Consider the following 19312-nt stretch of genomic DNA (forward strand, 5'->3'; position numbering starts at 1 on the left):
GAATGGCCGGCAACATCTCCGGATCTTACTCCCCTCGATTTTTTTTTATGGGCATATCTCAAGGTCTATGTAACAAAACCGAACAATATTGAGGACCTTAAGCAACATATTACGCATGAAATTAGGCAAATCACATCGGAAATGTTACAAAACGTAACTGTTACTGTCGATTTGGAATAATTAGGGGTGGTTGCGCACTTCCGGGAGCAGATATACAAAAACTGTATACGCCAAAATGTGGACAAGGAAAAACAATAATTGACATCTTTCGGATTTTTTTACAAAAATCCCCTATGTCCAAGTTACGAATTTTATTTCAGTTAAAGTTTCCATACTGTATAATATTATACATTGCATAAATAGCTAGACTCCGTCCACTGATAGATTGCACTTTTTTAAATATCCTTAGATAACAAAATCCCCAAACCATAACATTAAAATATTATCAAAGTATCGTAGATTGTGTTGGTAATACCTTGAAACATTCGCGCCACTGATTCTCATTGGTTCTTAGAAAACCCACGCGAAAAATAAATTATATGACATTTCAAATTTGAAACTGTCAGTGCTGTCAAGTGGTTTAAGCATTTAGATTTGCGATTTTTCATTTTTAGAGCTATGTTTTGCGTTCCTCTGCTTTTAAAAGTTATTAGTTTTGATCGTGCTGCTGTTTTGATCTGTTCCGTCGCGATTTTTGTTGATTTTTTTGAATTTGTGAAGTGAGTGCGTGCCTCAAGAATCTAGCATAATGAACACTTTAAGTGACATTACAAACATCGAAAATGATTCAGAGGTAATTTTTGTTCATGCTTTAAATAAATCTTTTGTTTGTGTTTAGCCATTTCCGAAAAAAGCTGGATATTTTAATTTCAGTAGCCAGCTTTTTTCGGAAATTAGAAAATGAATTGTGCCTTACATTTTTAATTCCGTCGGGCACATTATCACTCGTGAAATACCCTGTATTAATAAAACCCAATGTATTACTCTTACTATACTGAAGTTTTTTTTCGTCTTTCCTAAATGCAAACATGCAGAATAATAATAAAACATCACGTGTAAACCTGCTCTTTCCATTTTTTAAATTTCGCGCCGAATCTATTTGTTGTAGCGTAGAGCGAACACTTTTAGTAACATTTAAGTCAAGCAATCTATGAGTGGACAGAGTTTATCTATAAAGTTCAAGCTCGTAGTATTTAAACTAAAACATTTTTTAATTAATTTATCTGTGTTGTCTATTTATTTTTCAAAAAATGAAACACTTCTCAGTTCCCACTTACCATTTTTTTCACGACGTTCTTATATCACCTAAAAAATGAATTCCCTTCACCAGAATTGCTTGTAAAAGTGTGAATATAAGTACCTCTTAATTAAATTATTCGATAATAGCAATTTAAAATTTGAAAGTTGAATTTATAAAAATGAGAAAGACGTAATAGTGTACACAGTTACAGATTTAATAATCACTAATGGACTGAATTAACTGTGTCCACACAAAAAATGTTTGTCCTTTCTATTTCCTCCAATTCAAAATGAAGCACTCGGTTTATCTTGAAGCCCTCCAGTAGGTTTGACTTTTCCATAAGCGAACGCTCGTTAGCCTGTTACATATCGCTCATAAAAATTATTGTTCCGGTTGAAACACAAAACAAAAACACTTTCGCTGTATACATGTCCAAGTTCCTTCAAGCGTAATCTCGATTGAATCAAATTACATTCGTTACGTTCTATAAATCGAAAATAAAACCAACACCGACCATAATTATACCGTAGGTAAGTATAACAACATTTTTCGTTTTCGATTTCATAATGCTTAAACCCAACGTCATTAAAAGGATAAATCCGTTCAGCAGACAAGTTGGGATCTGTCTTCTGAAGCTCTAGGAGAGCCAGCGATATGATCAAAATGCAACGCAATGTGTTATTTTAATGGACCGGCAAGAGCAAACGGTAATTGCTCCGGAGCGAGCGGGATAGAGGTTAGTTCTAAGAAACTAGTTTGATTTCATCCCGACGATAAGATAGATGCCCTGTGTAATTATCTTTTTTTCAATCTCCCTGCGTATACAAAGATATAATTCTTCATTACTACCAGCGCACTTCGTTTTATTTTCAAGAGTAGGTTACATATTACGCTGGTAATAATAGCTGATACCCATACAAGGCCAGCCAATCAATATTTTCTCTCTTTGGAATCGCACGTGTGTGATACAAGAAGAGAACAATTCGCTCCTGGCCACAAACTGATAGCAAATAAGGTCAGGTGTCTAGCGTGATGGACTCGCCGAATCCACCAGCCGACCCACATTTCTGGAAACTCTGCATTCCTGAAAATTCGAGGTCGCTCTGTATATCGCACACAATAAAAATTGTCGAGAATGAGAGCTTCAAGTGGCACTATTATCGTACCGTAAACCCGTTTAACAGTTTATTGGTTGCTTTCACAAAGGCCGCGCATAAAGGCATTTCTTCAACACATACGTAATTAGAGGCCTACGTGGATAATTTGTGCGCTAGCTGGCAACGGAGCAAAGAGCGTGGATAGTTTCACCCAAGGCATATCAAATTAAAAATGTGAAATTCGTTTCCCAAAGTGGCTAAAATCATCTCGACTTTCTCTCAAACGGTGCGTTAAAGTCGTAGGGACTCGATAGGAAGCCATTAGCGATTTTACACTGGTTACGTGTTGCGACTGTACAAATAATTATTATTTACGTATTAGCATTCCGTTGGGTAAAATTACCGGAAATCGTACGCATCTGACGTGACGGATGTGCGATTCCAGTGATTCTACGCGAATAACATTAATCATTTTCTACCGGGAGCATATGGAGCATACTGATCCTTTGCGTTTTTTGCGCGAAGGGACTCTAGAACGTCGAGGTAATGAAGTGGAGATTACGCAACCGTAGAAATGTTAGTTAATTAGTGATCGGTTAAGAGAGGAACCGTGATTCATTTTGTTGGGTAATTTTGCCTAATTACTGCTAACTTACAAGTGGAAATGTCAAAAATGATAATAGAAATGCGTTCTTGTTAATAATTCGAATCGTTATGCTTCGTTGTGTAATGTTTGCCAACAGCTCGTTCGGAAATAGTATTTTAATGAAGAGAAGAGCTAATGAATAAATTCAAGTAAAAGAGAATTTAAAATTCAAAGGTTGTAATCTCCCGGTGGGTTTCTACAACAAAATAAGATTTTATGAAAAATGTTCGGCTTCAAGTAGAAGATAGGGACGTATGAGACATCGTAATATACAGGATGTTTTAGAAGGTGAGGCGTTCCTTTTAACATGTGACAGTATGCGTTGTTCTAGAGAGTTTTAGACAAAATCACCTTAGTAAAATGTGTAGGGCAATGAAGATACAATAAGTGATTTTTTTTGAAATTTTTGAAACCGATCCTGCTCAAATTTGCGCTGATTTGTTAGAAATTACAATTAAAAAAAATATCAAATGAGCATGGACGTTAGTCGGAATGGCTTATCATTACGAAAATAATGTAGATATATGGCTAATGTTATCAGAATGCAGCTGCGGCGTCAAGAGCGATTTCCGGAAAGACACCATCCTGGGCTACGTCAGTTATTATTATTAATCTAGTACAGCGGAGAAACAATAAAAATATACAGGGTGGTCCCGATATAACCTGCCAGAAGAAAGCCAGCAATAGGTGACGATGAGTAGAATTCATACACAAAAAATGTTTCTAATAAAAGTCTTTTCGTTTTCGAGATAAAAATAATTGAAAATTTGGTCAAAATTTGCTGTACGCTAATGAGTTAATCGGTTTTAAAAAGGTAATTCTGGTTACTTGGCTGCAATTCTTTAGCAACGGTACCTGTAACACCTATGACATTTGTCAAGTTTAATTTTAAATTTGCGAATCCTCCAAAAAGTTATGAAATTTACAAAACAAGAATACGCCGATTTGCGAAATGGCGAAACACGTGGTAATTCAAGACCGGCAGGGCGACCATACGGCGAGCATTTTCCTGAAGGAGTCCTTCCGTCCCGTTGTACTTTTGTGGAGCTACATCTGCATTTATGTGAGGTTGGTTCTGACTAATTCCAATACGATGGCATCCCCGATCCTCCATTTAACCCCTCTGGATTTTAATTTTTGGAGCCACACGAAAGATTTGGTATACGAAGTTGAAATAAATACAAAAGGCCAATTCCAGAAACGCGTAACAGACGCCAAGAACCAGATTCGTAAAAACCCAGAAATGCTGAATTCTGTTTATGAAAATTGGTACCGGCGTACTCAAATGTGCTTAAATGCCAACGGAAGGCACACAGAACATTTATTATAAAATAATTTTTCTAGTCTAGTTTACCTTTCATTAGTTAGTAGATATTCTCAGTTACAGTTGAAAGTACGAATATGTAAAGTGTAAATAAATTTATTCAATACATTATTTTGGCTATTTAACCACAATTAAGACGATACTCTTATTACACAGTTCTTCCACAATTTTGCACACACTACCTCTACATTTATTTACACGTTGAGGAACACCACTTTATTTATTACTCATTCATCTCAGTCCACAAAATCAGCTTTTGTACCTAAATAAGCTGGTGAATTAACGCACACAGTGTACAGCGTTTTCAATAAATGTCCTTAATTTGATTTAGTTGTCAGATTTGAGATTTGTCATAAACGATTCAGGTACCTATGTTGCTTAGATATTGTCATCCCTACAAACACCAACAATTAATTCCTAAGTAGGTACGTATTTTTCTGGTCAGCAGCGTCGAATGGGTGTGGATAGGGGTTAATTTATCCTCATTATTTTGGACCTAATGAAAAGGGGTTTTTTCGACTTGTTAGATCCTTCTAATGACCCACAATTTTTTTGGCAGGTTATATCGGGACCACCCTGTACAATCAATTTGCTCCGTTAACACAAACATTTTACTAAGAAGATTTAGGGTAAAATTCTTAAGAATAATGTACACTACCTCGTGCTACAAGGAACGCGTCAACTTCGAAAACACCCTGTATAAAAGCAGAAAAAGTAAAGTCAATAATAAAGGAAATTGAAATTTAAAAAATCGTAATGTTTTGGTTTAAATATAGCAATAATAGGGTCCATTTGGTGATGGATTTTAGGATTTTAAATTCTAGTTGCAAAACATAAGGCAGTGAAAATTACTAAACGCGCCATGTTAATTATTTCAAGTTGTTCAGTATACCATTGGTAGCCCTGCAGGACAATTTACGCCACTTGGTAGATTATTTCTCTAAATGGATTTTCGGTACAAGCATTTTTTATTGTTATAAGCTGTTGTTGAAGTTATTGATTCTTCTAAGATGAATGATATGATATGATGAATGAATTTTTACGCGCCGTTCTATTTTTTACCACGTAGCAATTCTCCCAAGTATAAAAAGAATAAAAAGACACTCTTAACGTCAGATGATGTACTAAAGCTAGTGTGACCCGATATTAAATTTCACAGAAAATTCTGTCAAAATGACAAAGACAGACTATGATCCTGATCGTTCATTGGTCCTGATCGAGAGTCTCTCTCATTTTCTAACAAATTTTCTACAAAATTTAACATCGTGTCAAACTAGCTTTACATACCAATAGATGTATATAAGAATAAATAGTCTGTGTCTGTTGAATTAGGTTGTCAAATAAAAAAAAAAGTACAGTTAGTAAATTTTGCTTATTTGATTGACCTGAATGCACGTAAAAAATCAAAAAATAAGTTGTTGAACTGACGTTTTCAAACTGATAACTTGATAAATTTGTCGTTGATATTTGCCAGAAAATTGCAACGAAGTTCAGAGACTACATAAGAATTTTTCACGTAAGGGATTGGCTCAGTCTAAAACAATACTTTTAAAGAGCCTGGGGACAGAAAATGAAAGCAATTATAGCGTTGAATGCTTATTTATTATTATAGGTAACTTGGGACAAACTGTCATATTTGATAACCACTGACATAATGATAATTGATAACATAAAAACTCAGCAATCTAAAAATATCTGGCGGAATCTAAAATGCTCTTGTCTTAAAAGAGAACTTTTTGCTCATTCAAGGAGCCATTCTAGCATGTATTACTTATATACTTGCTGTAATAAATTAATCAAAGAAAACGAATTTATATATTATCAAGTACTCTCCACAATGTATAGTAGCGAAATTATGTAATCTCAATCAATGAGAGTCTCATATCATCATATTCTACAATCACAAAGTTAACTTAATTTTAAAAATAAAATCCACAAGAATACTGTAAATAAACTATTATAATTAAATAATGTTAGTGATTTTTAAAATGAAGGTACATATTTATAAATTAATAACAAAGTTAAAAAAAAGTTTACAAATGTGAGAGAATACAAATTTTGAAATATTTTTATTAATTTGGTAATTACCTGCTATTTTTAAGGTCGCTTAACAAAATTGACTGAGTCCTCAATGTTTACTAATAAATTAATTTTTATTAGGGGACCAGATGATATAAAAAGAAATACATATGAATAAAGTGACAATTACGAAATTAAAAATACCTGAAAATAATTGTAAATTTTAATGTAGGTAAATTTGAATAGTAGTTCAATAGTAGTTAAGACACTTTTTGACGTAGTATTTCGTAGTAAAACTCCATATTTTATTTTTTGTTTAGCTTTATTTTTTGTTAAAACTTGAATATCTTAGAAAATATTGTGTTGTTTTATTAACACACTTAAATTATCCATTTTTGCAAAAAAATATTATGTACCATTAAAATTCAATCAATTCTTGACACCTCACTTATCCTATTTCCTGCTAGTGACAGACGGAACCACCTCGTCGCTTCTGAGCGACCCCTTTTGTCGGTGCGCAATTCTTTTAAGAAAAGGACTTCACATGATGAATGAAAACCGCGTGTCAAACACTACCACATAAGAATTCTAATTCTTTTGTACATAATCGTCTGATTTTGAATAAAACATGTTTTCTCAAGCTTATTCCGGGACTTTTAGGCGAACTCTGTATGTTAATGTCAACATTTACTCATTGTCTTAGTGTGGATTTTTAAGTCTAGTTTTATGTATGTGGATTCGTGTATTGTTAATGAACACCTGGCATTTGTGATTAAGTATTCAAGGTAAAGAGAAGATCTCGTAAATTGTAGTTTCAGTTTCCAGTTTACGTCAGTTAATCAGTAGGCAGGTAAATAAATAAATTTGGTAATGAAATTTTAACAAGATAATTAATTTAGAAAAAAAAGCTAAATCTCGTTTTAAATCATAATTTTTCAAAAAAGGATAAATCGTAAATACTGATTAAACAGATATGCTTAACTTTGTCTATAAACACGTCACATAAATCCTTACTTAACCATAAATGAGTTTTCCTTTATAGTGTGTCTTTGCAGAGTCCTCAACTGATGCAGACATGAGCTCAGTGCACTTTATGTACTTTATTATTAAAATTAATCTACCAATATGGTTGTTGTTTAATGTTACATAATTTACTGACAATAAGTCTAAAGCTCTGATAAGGATTGTCCGAATAGTTTTGAGTAATTCCGGGACGTAAATTAAGAACTCTGAACATGTGAACATCTGAGGTAATCTTCTGTAATTTGGTCGAGTACAATGAAACTGTAAAATTGGATTTCCGGAAGCTCAATGACTCTATGTAGGTGAAGGTAAATGTAACATTCCGGACGTTATAAAAAGTTGTTTGTCTTATTAGATCAATTCGGATTTGAAATTCTTTCCAACAGACTTTTCTCTTAAGAATATAGGACAAAAGTCTTAACAAAATAGTTTTTTTTTAATTGGTTATTTTTGTGATTATTTAGTGTTTTTGGGCGAGGATATGTTAAAAATGTGAGTAGAAGCACATTGGTTGCTTGAGTACTGCAACAACAAATTTAAACTTTCGCTCTTGTTTGTAATCTGAACTGAATGCTGTGAACGAACAGAAGATTATCTGTTCAACATATGAAAGTCGCTTAAAAACAAAAGAAACAGTCTTATTTTGCCAGCCTGATGTGTTTCATTTCCCAGAATTTTCAAAGTTGCAAAACAATCTTAAGCGCAACCGAAAAACGGTGTTCTCACTTTGAAATCTTACAAATCGAAAATAAATTTCTAGTAAATTACATTCTGTGAACGATTGTATTCGGAATTTTACTAAAATTGAATGAAGCAAGTAATAAGTAAAACGCAAATTTTAGCTTTCAATTTTTACTCCACCGACATTTCCATATTTCGTAAATAGCAAGTCGAACAATGAGTAATTTATTGTGTCTATAAATTACAAACCATCTTATTTTAATTTTAATTAAATCTTGAATACCTTCAAATAAATAATACTCTGACAAGGCGGTATAAAACTGTAATTAACGATCACGTATTATAATTAGGTGTGGGACTTTCTCCTTTTACATCAAGACGAAATAAACATACATAGATAGCAATTTAATGAAAGTTATGTTGATTGCTGTTCCAAATTTTTTTGTCAAGAGTATTATTATAGAATCTTCTGCGAGGAAAGCTGCTGGATTTTTTTGCTTCAATAAAAATAATCCTTCGTGATGAATGGACGTGATAGCGATGCCTGCTGCACCTCACAGATGCAAGTCCACCTCGCTTTCTTTTAAATAAAATCCAATAAACAAATGACACTGAAACAACGAGAAGTTTCGCTATAATTTAAAATAAATATAAAATAAAGTTTATTTTAAAAGTGAAAAGTAAACACTGAACAACCATTTATTATTATTGAAGCAAAAAATTAATTTTATTGTTGGTTAACTTTATTCTTGACGGGTGAAGACTTAAGTTAGCACTCACGACGAATCAGTTATTGTTAAAATTTTAATTAGGTACACCTGTTCTCAAATTTGTTTACATAGTAGGTAGTCTAAAAAAATATCTAATAAACAAATCCATTTTTGTTAATCATTAAGTATTACTTCAATTTACTTATTATGTATTTAAGTTAAGTAACAAATTAAATTAATTTTTAATAGGAGGCCCCACCTTTCAAATAAAGCAGAAGATTACTGGCCCAAAAATAAATATCGTCAAATTATTTTTGTATGGTTTTATAAGAACCATTTATTTTATGAAAGATTATTAACACAACATTCACGCATATGTGAAAAGAAAGCAAATGTAATTTTACGTCTGTCCACCTGTTCACACACTTAAAGAGATATTAAAAAGGCATTTAGAACGTCTCTTTAAATATTATCAGGCAAAGAAATGATTGTTACCAAAAATCTTCTTCGTAAACTCCATTAATTCGTAAAAGACCTTATTAACATAAAATATCTTTGCAAGAATTTAAAAATCCATTCATTTTAAAATAAGAAAAGCATTAAAAAACAAATTTACTTTTATTTTATACAGATGCTGCCAAAACGTGAAAATCCAAGTTTTTTCTCGAATTCATTCATGTGAAACAACTGCAAATACCTACACACATCATAGGTCATTGCACTTTGCAAATGTCACGAATTTTCTTAGTGTCGACCTTTCAGCAGTGATAACAAGTCGACCTGCCTTGAGTGTTCAAATTAAACTATCATTGCAACGTGCTGTAAAAAATCTGATTTGTATTGTTTCTGTTGAAAAAATCTCGAAAAAAATTAATCAGTGATTCAAGCTTGTGAAAAAAGCTCAAAACAGTACCGCAAGCTTTCTATAGGAGCTTTCGTTGTTCGTCCACAATTTATTTGCCTTTTATGTGGACTTTAATGAACAAGACGTGCAGAGCGACGTTTGCCGATGTCATTATCGCTTTTCTTCAGAAAACCGCGCCTCGTAAACAAACTGACACACGAAAGACTTTCACTTATTAACCGGGCAAGGTTAAGTCCACACAAAATGGTCCCGGCAGATTTTTCAGGAACCGTCATTGAATTGTCATGCTTACCCATCTTTCCGGGGATGATATCGAACTGGACCGGCCCATCCTGGACGAATCCTGGCCTGGCGCAGAGGTCCTGCAACGGCAACAGTTAGATTTTTCGAATCGATGTGCCTCGTGGGCCGCTAAAATATGTTGCATCAAGGTTGGATAATTGTATTCATAACGTATTGTTTCTAGTTGCACCCACACTGGTACGTGGGGCATACAGAAAATCTCGCATTCCTTTTAGCACGTGAGCGCGTTAATAATTTGGGTGCATTTGTGGTGACTTCGACGCGCGGTCAGGCCACTAACCTCTCCTAAATGGCGTTATTAGCCATTTCACGCTCGTCCGGTCGGATTTTTCCCGAGGTGTGATGACGCGAAAATTGGAAATCCGTCGAGGCGAGGTGGTCAATAGACGAATCGGCGGAGCAGTCATTACGTCGCCATTCACAAGAATCACACAATAAAAAGACCTTCTGTTGAGGTAGAGTTTTTATTGTACTGTTAAAAGTGAACGTCCGTTCTTGCCCACGCTTGAAAACCCACGATACTTGCAACAAATCCACCACACCACGAAATGTACCACGAAATACATCGGAACCTGTTCCCGGCCACCGCGTTTTCCAATAAATATCCAATAATTTGGCGAAACTGTTATGCAAGAGGCCGGAGCAGAATGGTAGAAAGCGATTTCGTGCCGCCGGATAATAAACCGAGGCGCGTAAAAATCACCAGATTTATTAACAGTCGGTGATCTTGAACTTTCGCAAATTCGAATAAATCTGACTCTCATGCTGGATTCTCATTCCGCGTTCAGCTCTTTCAAATTCAAGAAGGGAATTGAGTTTGATTTTGTTCCACGCTGTGATCGTCAGGATTAAAATAAGATGAGCAAGACTCGCAGCGGTTATTATCTACTGACACTGCAAATAACTTTAAACGAGAACCAACAGGAAAAATAAAACGAACAAATTTACTTCCACTACCTTAAGCTGCTTGCCGTTAATAGCCGAGTTATAGACTGCATTCTCTCCAGAGTTTATTGTAATGCAAGAGATTGTTTATAAAGTAGTGCTATCAGCCGGTTTGCCGTCTGACTCTTACAAAAGCCTGATTACCGCGCAATCAACTACTTAATATTTTTCGACTCGACCACCTAGCCATCCGTCTTCCACCATCCCGACATTTATTTCTGCGCGTGCATGTTTGAATATCTGATTGGTGCTCGGATACACTTTAACAGCTTTTTAAGCTCGGCCGTCTGCAAGCAAAAATCAGTCTGATTGGTGCCCTAGGCGCATTCTTATTCATTTTGCACCACGTAACGTCTATTCGTTACAGGTTTCGTTGGTCGCCCGCTTTTCAAAAATTAATGGACCGATTGTTTTACCATACCTGTTATGTAACGTGAAATTATAATGGAACTGTGGGAGACTGACATCTATAAATGTTATTTGAACGTTATGCTAATCGTCGATTTACACTTGCTTCGAATATGTCAGCTGGAGTCCCACTTGAAACACCCATGTAACGCCTGAAAGCCGGGCTATGCAATAAATAATTAATATTCCATTATCAACCTTCGGGAGGTTTTATTGTGGCCTTATGCGCGCACCTTCATAAATAAACAATAATAAATGTTGGTAGAAATGGCGACATAGGCTCCTGGAATGTGTTCGATTTTTGTTTACATTTTCAGCTTCGGTCAACAAGTGACCTCGCCTTAGGAAAAATGTTAATCCAAAAGATACATAATTTTTTGCAACAGATTTATCATCGGACGTGATTTCCACGTATCAACAACACCCAACAGCCAAATTTGTTTTTGCAGTAATTTTATAAATGGACAAAGATTTATGGAGAAAGAAGTAAAGGTCGCTGCGGTCTAGATTCCAACAGTTACGGTAGAAATCACAATCTACTGATTTGCTCTCATCATCGTAGATTTATGTTAGATTTCATCCGCTTTCTGTGAAATATGACAAAAAGATTTCTAAAGATTTTACCAGTAGTAACCAATTTAATACTGCACATAGCGTAAACGCGTAAACCATAGACGATGTTTTTCTAAATCCTCTATTGTTTTTTTTTAAGTGAGGTCGAACATCATCGAGATTATTCAGTATCATGTTACGTGGCACCGTTAAAAGTTGGTTAAAATAAAAACTGAGGTGGCTTTTGACCTGTGCAATTCAAATCATCGTATATTATGCAAGATCAATGTGACATGGTGATGCAGTTAACGATAATATCGACTTTCCCTTCTGAACATATTCGACAATGTGGCAAAACTTCCGATAGGGGCAATTTGCATGTTGGCATCACTGACATTGTTCATCCAGATAACTTCACTCTGGATATAAATCACACAAGCAGCAGGTGAAAATGATAATTGTTGAACTAATGCTGGATTACTAATCCCCACTGAAATTAAGACTGAAGCGTGTTCGAGCAAAAAATAAGTTTCTTGTAATTATACCAGGTAAAGTGCAGCAACAGCTGCGCTTTTGCAATTACAATTGGTAATTCGCTCTTCATAACTAACTGCGTACAGTAACTAATTTCCACATTGCAATAACCCGCATTGTTCAAAATTAACCAACAATATGTGTTGGGAATTTAAAGGCCAATAAAAATTATTCTAATCGAAAGCAATTACCGTCGAGTAATAATTTACAGTTATCGAGATTCTATGCAGTAATGACTATCGCCTTACATTTTAATTAAAAAAGAGCATTTTTTATACTAAACCAAAAATGGCAAGTAAACAATATTCAATTTGCGACGTTCTTGTTAAGTTTTTTCTTCCTTCTCTGGGAAGAATTTCCTGTGGCAATTTTGAATGATGATCGTGTTTTGTATGAGATATAAAACACGTAGAAAATTTATAAAGTTGTTTTTACTTGTTATTAGAGACATGAAATATGTACATGCATCTAGTATACATTTTTAGAATTCTCAGGTGAGCTTCATAATCCTCTTTTGAATTTTAATAAGGTGTTGCGGTGAGAAAAAAATGAAGAAAGTTGTTTAGGTTCGCACAAAAAATATGTTTTAATTTAACGTATTTATCAACATCCTTGGTAGGAAAATTGGAGCCGTAAAATTGAATTCTGACGATTTACAACGGATGTTAATCTGAAGAAAGCGCTTGCTTAATAACATAATTAAGAAATCGAACTTTTGCAAATACATAATTATGTAAATAGTCTCCCCCTCTTAGCTTTTAAACCAGACAAGACAGAGACATCCGACAAAATTGAAGCAAATGGTTTTGGATTTACTGCTTCATGACGTAAAATTGAAGCATGAATCTGCAAAGATGGTACTGGGGGCGCTGTCAACTTCGAAATTTCAAAAGTAAACAGACAAAATTATGTGATTTATATTCAGAACACTAATTTAAAATGATTTCTCGTCATTTTCCAAGACCCTTATCTACCATATTCTGAAATCTGGATAACTAATTGATCAATTTCCTTCATCTTCTCTTTATTCTACATTTGTTCTGGTTTTTATTTGTCCTTCTCATCCTTCCCCATACAGTTTATTACCGACAAGGAAGGTTACCTAACAGTACCCCCGAAACCTACGCCGATTGTTTTATATTTTGTTTTCCATACCAAGGTATAAACCCTCGCAAAAAATTTGCTGCTGAGATGTATATTCAGAGCTTGAATGCACTCCCTAAGTTACGTATTTTTTGTTTTTCGCTCATATCTCGAAAAGGAAAAACATCCAATGGAAAAAAAAATTCCTTTTCTCATGCTCTACAAAAATGTGTAAATGTAAAATGAAAAAATCATATTTCAAAATAATTGTTTATTTTTTATCCATTTTTGTCTTCTAAAAAAAATTCAACTTTCATTTAACTGGTAAGTAATTCATACTAATCTAGTATAGTTATTTACGAACCAAGTGCGGGAAGATGATGTTCCCGCATGAACGCATTTTTTAAAGCACGAGCGACGAAGGAGCGAGTGCCTTTATATTAATGCGCGAATGAATGGAAGATGTCTTCACGCAAGTGGTTCGTACAATATTTTTTATACGAAAATTAAATTAATTTTTTTTTGTTTTAATACATTAAACATAAACGAACATAAAACCAAGTAGGCAGTGATCTTTGGTTATTGGAAACAATCGCTTCACTTGATATTTCAATTTTTGCAATAATTTGTGAATTTTGTAGGAACAATTTTTAATGGAGGGAAGTTGTATTTTATGAACTAAATTTTATTATTATCAAGACAGATTTTTTTTGAATGCCTCAAAGGGCCAGTGTTTTTTGCAATTTTTACATTCGAGTCGACCGGGAAGCACTCGTTTCGGAGCGAGCGTTGGATGTTGGAAGCGTTGCTTTCAAGGCTAAAAGTACAAAAAATCTTTTTTTCTATTATTGATTCAAAAAATTGAAATTCACGCATAGTTATCGGTGCCTGAAGTGGGTCATTTTCTAACGTGTATTTCTTTTTGCATTGTTAGTAAGATCGAAACCATAGAAACCATACAAAACAGTGTGTGAAATGCGATTTCACGCACACGACTATTTCTGTGTTTCACTTCACGCACTGGATTTTATTAGTTACCTAGCAACATGGTCACTGCATTGAAACTTCAGAGTTCCTTCAAAAATTTGAATTTTTAATTTCAATTTTTTGAATCAATTATAGAAAAAATATTGTTTATATTTCGTGCGTGAAGATGTTTTTGTGCATTCAAAGGCTTATACTGCCTCGACCTTCGTCTCGGCGTAAAATACCTTTTCATGCACAAAAAACACTCTCTTCACGCACTTAATATAAAAATAACTATTAACACATACTTTTTACTTTTGCAGTCTAATCTAGTCGTCAAAGTCACCGCAAATCTCTTAACCCCATCGTCCTTTTTTTTTCTCGTTTGTTCTATTCACCACTGCAATCCCCATTTCTTCTTCAATTTTACAGTTTCTTGACTTGTTCATTTACTGTTGAAACTAAACTAACATCTCTTTTTTCCGGACAACAATGTCAAAGTACCGCCATCAAAAAAGATGCAGCCGCAATATACTTTACAAAAATTGCAAATTCGACCTGAAGACGACTGCACCATTGTCAACAAACTGTAGTTACCCAGGAGGACTTGTCACTGGACCGTTGTGACCCTCTGTATCAAAAATTTGCAACGACGTTCCTTTCCTATTTTCTTTCCTCTTCTAACCTTCTGCAGACTTACTTGCATAATTAACTAGCTTCATTCTAATCTACAGTTATTTACACAAATCACTGTTTAAATGAAGCCATCTGGCCAATGGTGTCGTTGAGCTTATTAAACTAGGAATATTTGCAAGCTTCACACACTCACCTTAGGTCTTTTCCAAGTGAACTGAAACGGTGGCGTTTGGTGATAAAAAACCGACGCTTGGGTGGCAGGAAAATCCGGGTCCTCCCAAAGCTCCCCGCATTTCAAGCAAGCCCTCCTGATGCGATCGTACTCGCTCATGCCCTGCAACAAGAAACAACACTAGTTAGTGCTCTCTAACTAGAACGTTCATTATTCCAAAACAACATTCCTCTTCCTTTCCTATTGTAAGGTAATTTCCCAAAGTGTGTCTAATTCGGCTAATGCGCGTTCGTTTTAATTGTTAAATTGACGGATTTTTAGCAAATCTCTTCTCGCTTTCGCAGATTATAGTAATGAATTAGCGCTAGCCGTCGAGAAAAATTACACGTTTCCTGCTTCATTATCTTCCTTACACGTACACGAGTTATTAGTTACGCGTTTAATGGATGGATTAATTGCTATAAGCAAATGTTCGTTCATGCAGGGCAACTCCGGAGAATGTTTAACCAGCTCCGGGTAAAGAAGCCAGGACGATGACCCGCGAACTGATTGAGTGTTTATGCTTTGATACTGAGAACGTTACGTTTCTAATTTATCAAATGATTATTTTGTGCCTAAACATTTTACGAAAATAGTTGCGTGTGTAAGAGCCGTTCTGTTTCGCTTGCGTCTTCGTCAGAATAGCGTGGATAATAAGTGTGTTGTTATTGTTATCTGTGAAGTTATTTAAAATCACAACGGATGTGCATCACCTTTGACCCGGAACACTTCTAATAAAAAATTTACTAGGTCTGTAGCACAGTTAAGCGTGTATTGTGTTTAAAGGTCGCGAATAATTTTGAGCTATTTTACGTTAGGTTAGAATTGCTTAAATTTGCCATTTTTAGCGTTGTTCAGTCAAGGTCGGAACAAAAATAATTAAATTCTCACAATATATGGACTCGATTTAACGAAACAAACTATCTTTTAAAAATGTAAATGTAAAATGTGCTTCAAATTAAATAATGTTTTATTTGGGTTGATTGCACGTGCCATAAATCTCGTAAAAGTGGTAAAAAGGTGTTACAAAATGAAAGTTTTATGTGCGTTGATTTATTGTTATTATGAAATATGTAATGCATTTATTGATAACTTTGTTTTCCTAAAAATGAAATATTTACAAAATGTGAAAGCAGTTTTCAAGTTTATTGTACGATAGATTTTCATTTTAAGACTTTATTTAAATTTTCTGAATTATGTAAATGATTAACCGTCAACAACAGAGCTCTTCTCTGAACGAAAATGATGTCCATTATTTCGTGATTATCGGAAATGCGTAGGTATCATCTTCTATAAATAAACTGAAAACACAAAGACTTATATCTTTTTTTTCACTAATATGAATAAATATTAATATTGTTATTATGATAAAAATAGTCTTTTCGGCTTTTCTCTTCTGTTAACACGAAGCCATTAAATTATTTCTAACTAGCCATTTTCTTTTAGAAGAGTTGGTAAAAAGTGGTAAACAGTACAAAAGAATTACTACCTCCAATTGGTTTTTGATTAAACTTTTGAAAAGAGTAAAAATATAAAAATATACAGGTGAATTCGCGAATTCCGAATTCAGAGCGTGGTAAGGAAGGACCCAGTGGAGCAATGTATCTTTGTGGGGGGAGTCCCGATTTTTTTTTTATTTCCATATTTGGACTACTGAAGTGATCCCCTACAACGCTCTGAATTCGGAATTCGCGAATTTTGAGACTAATAACTAATAACTAATAGAATTAAATTTAAAAAAAAAAAAAACATTAGTGAAAATGGTCTTACATTGATCATCATTTTGTTGTAAATTAAAACATTAATTTAAATAACAAACCATCATGTAAGACTAAGACAAGCAGGAAAACTCGTTGGTTAGTTCCAAAATGACTGTTTTGTGCGAAAGACATAATTTACAATCACAACACTGTTCGTTCCCTGAATAAATGACGTTAGACAGCTAATGAAGCTAAGCCGTACGTTAACGGAAACAAAAGCAAGCACCAAAATTTTTGAACGCTCATTATAATAACGAACAAAAATAGTTTGTACATCTATTATACCTACATAATAATAAAACAAGACAGAGAAGTTCCATAAATGTGAACAGCAAAAATTCGCTATTAAAAACGTAAAGAGATATTTATTCCTGAAATTAGATTCCTGATCATGATCAAATATTAAATCTTGTAGGTGAAAAAGAGAAGATTACGTTTTATTTTACCACTTTGATCTTTGACATTTTTTAAAATACCTAAAACTTTTACCATTAATTTAAATATTATGTTTCAAATAACTAAACATTTTCTTTAATTTACGTTTTATTTTTTCCATACTGTATGAGAGTGGTTCATCTTTTAGGCGTACCACCTTTGTTTAGAAAAATTCAATGTTTTAAGAAATAATAGTATATTTTTCAACGAGCGGATAATGATGGCTATTACTCGTGAGGATGATTTTGTGTCACAAGCCGAAGGCGAGTGACGTAATTCATCCAAGCGAGTAATAGCCATTATACGCGAGTAGAATACTATACTTTTTCTACGACTATGAAGAGAAATTGATAAATAAGTTTACTGAAACTGACATTTTACAATTACATATTACTTTGCATTCTTGATACCATTAGGTACATTAAAATTTGCGATTGGACTTCATAAACTAGTTGCTATGATATTTGAAATTATTGTTCAACGGGCCGTGGGTGGTGAACTCTGTTATCTAATGAAAAACACTTTAATAATTAAAGTCCATTTTTTAATTATAGTCCGATGGATCAATTAATAAACTGAACAACGGTTATATTGCTATCTCTTTTCAACATAATGTAAAACAAGCCAGCGCGTCTCACTATGCATCTCGCTTTGATACGAGTATGTGCGATTAGACTGATTAGAGCAAAACGCGAGTTGTACGTTTATTGCATTTAGGCATTTAGCGACGTCAAATTTTTAGGTGACCACATTTATGATAGTTTTGTTTAATTTAGCTTGAAATTTCCACCGTATGATGCTACGCAACTATTTCTTGAACAGAAGCAGAAGCGAACCATTATTATATCGTTCCCGTGTAGAATACATTAACAAATTTCTTATTAGCTTGTAAGAGTAAAGGGATAAACTAATTCATGGCAATGCTCAAATACAGTCTAGGAAGAAAGAAAGACAATCTAAACCTGGTTTTTTAGTGTTGTTTTCAGCAACTGTTAATATATCCTACCTGTTAGTTGATAAATAGTTCTGAAAATAGTTCTGCAAAGAACTGTTTTTTGAAAATCAAAATGAAAACGGAGGAATAAATTTGCAGAAAAATCATGACAGCATGAAAGAACACAACTCAAAATCTCAAAAATTTAAATTTGTCTCAGGTTGCTAACATAAATTTTCAAATATTGGTAACACCATGCACTGCTGTCGAATGTCAAAAGCAGACGCAGGTTATGTCGACTTCTTGTTCTTGATTCGGATTAAGCTCATCGGACTATAATTAAAATTTATGTGGCAACTCTGTGGGTAGGATAGAGTTGAGATTTCTTTGACAGTTCATAGTCGCGCAATTTTGAAAATTGTCAAATCAATGTGTAACAGTTGCCACATAAATTCTGAATCACCCAATGCAATAGGAGTAGAAAAAATCAATTTTATAATATGTTTCAGTAACTTAAGACACTGGGGACTGTTACAATACTTTTAATATGACATAATCAAGAGAAGCAATAAAACTCCTCTTGAGCAGTTACGTTATCCTCATGGAACAGCATAACTTGTTATAATTTCATTCTTCCTTTTCGCTTGGTATCAAACCGTACTTTAGAATACTACATTCTTCAATAAACGTATAATAATGTGAATGTTAATTGTTTTAAGTTGTTTCGTATACTATTGCCCTACAGAAGAATTTCGCCACTTGTAATGTTACACCCACATTGTTTACTTGGTGGATGTTTATGTTTATTTAGTGACTGTTTATCTGAATGAATTTTCGGTATTTCAGTACAAGCGTTTTTAGTAATTGATGTAAACTGATTGTTCAAATTATTGATTCTTCGAGACGAATAATATGATGAATTTTTACGCGCCGTTCTACT

General features: G+C 34.0%; 1 protein-coding gene across 2 annotated transcripts in view; it reads right to left on the minus strand.

The window, feature by feature from the left end:
• CalpC (calpain-C) overlaps positions 1 to 19312 on the minus strand; it is a 41336-nt gene that overhangs the window by 12337 nt on the left and 9687 nt on the right. Inside the window, exons 2-3 of one of the 2 annotated variants that reach the window (XM_069037049.1) lie at positions 15226 to 15366; positions 9898 to 9967 (exon numbers count right to left, since the gene is read on the minus strand). In XM_069037049.1, the coding sequence (XP_068893150.1) occupies positions 9898 to 9967; positions 15226 to 15363 (208 nt within the window). In that variant the 5' untranslated portion in view covers positions 15364 to 15366. Of the gene's footprint in view, positions 1 to 9897; positions 9968 to 10188; positions 10445 to 15225; positions 15367 to 19312 lie in introns of those variants that run through there. The other variant, XM_069037056.1, reaches the window with a different exon arrangement.

The sequence above is a fragment of the Tenebrio molitor genome, chromosome 1 (genome assembly GCF_963966145.1).
Source record: "Tenebrio molitor chromosome 1, icTenMoli1.1, whole genome shotgun sequence".
NCBI classification, from domain to species: domain Eukaryota; kingdom Metazoa; phylum Arthropoda; class Insecta; order Coleoptera; family Tenebrionidae; genus Tenebrio; species Tenebrio molitor.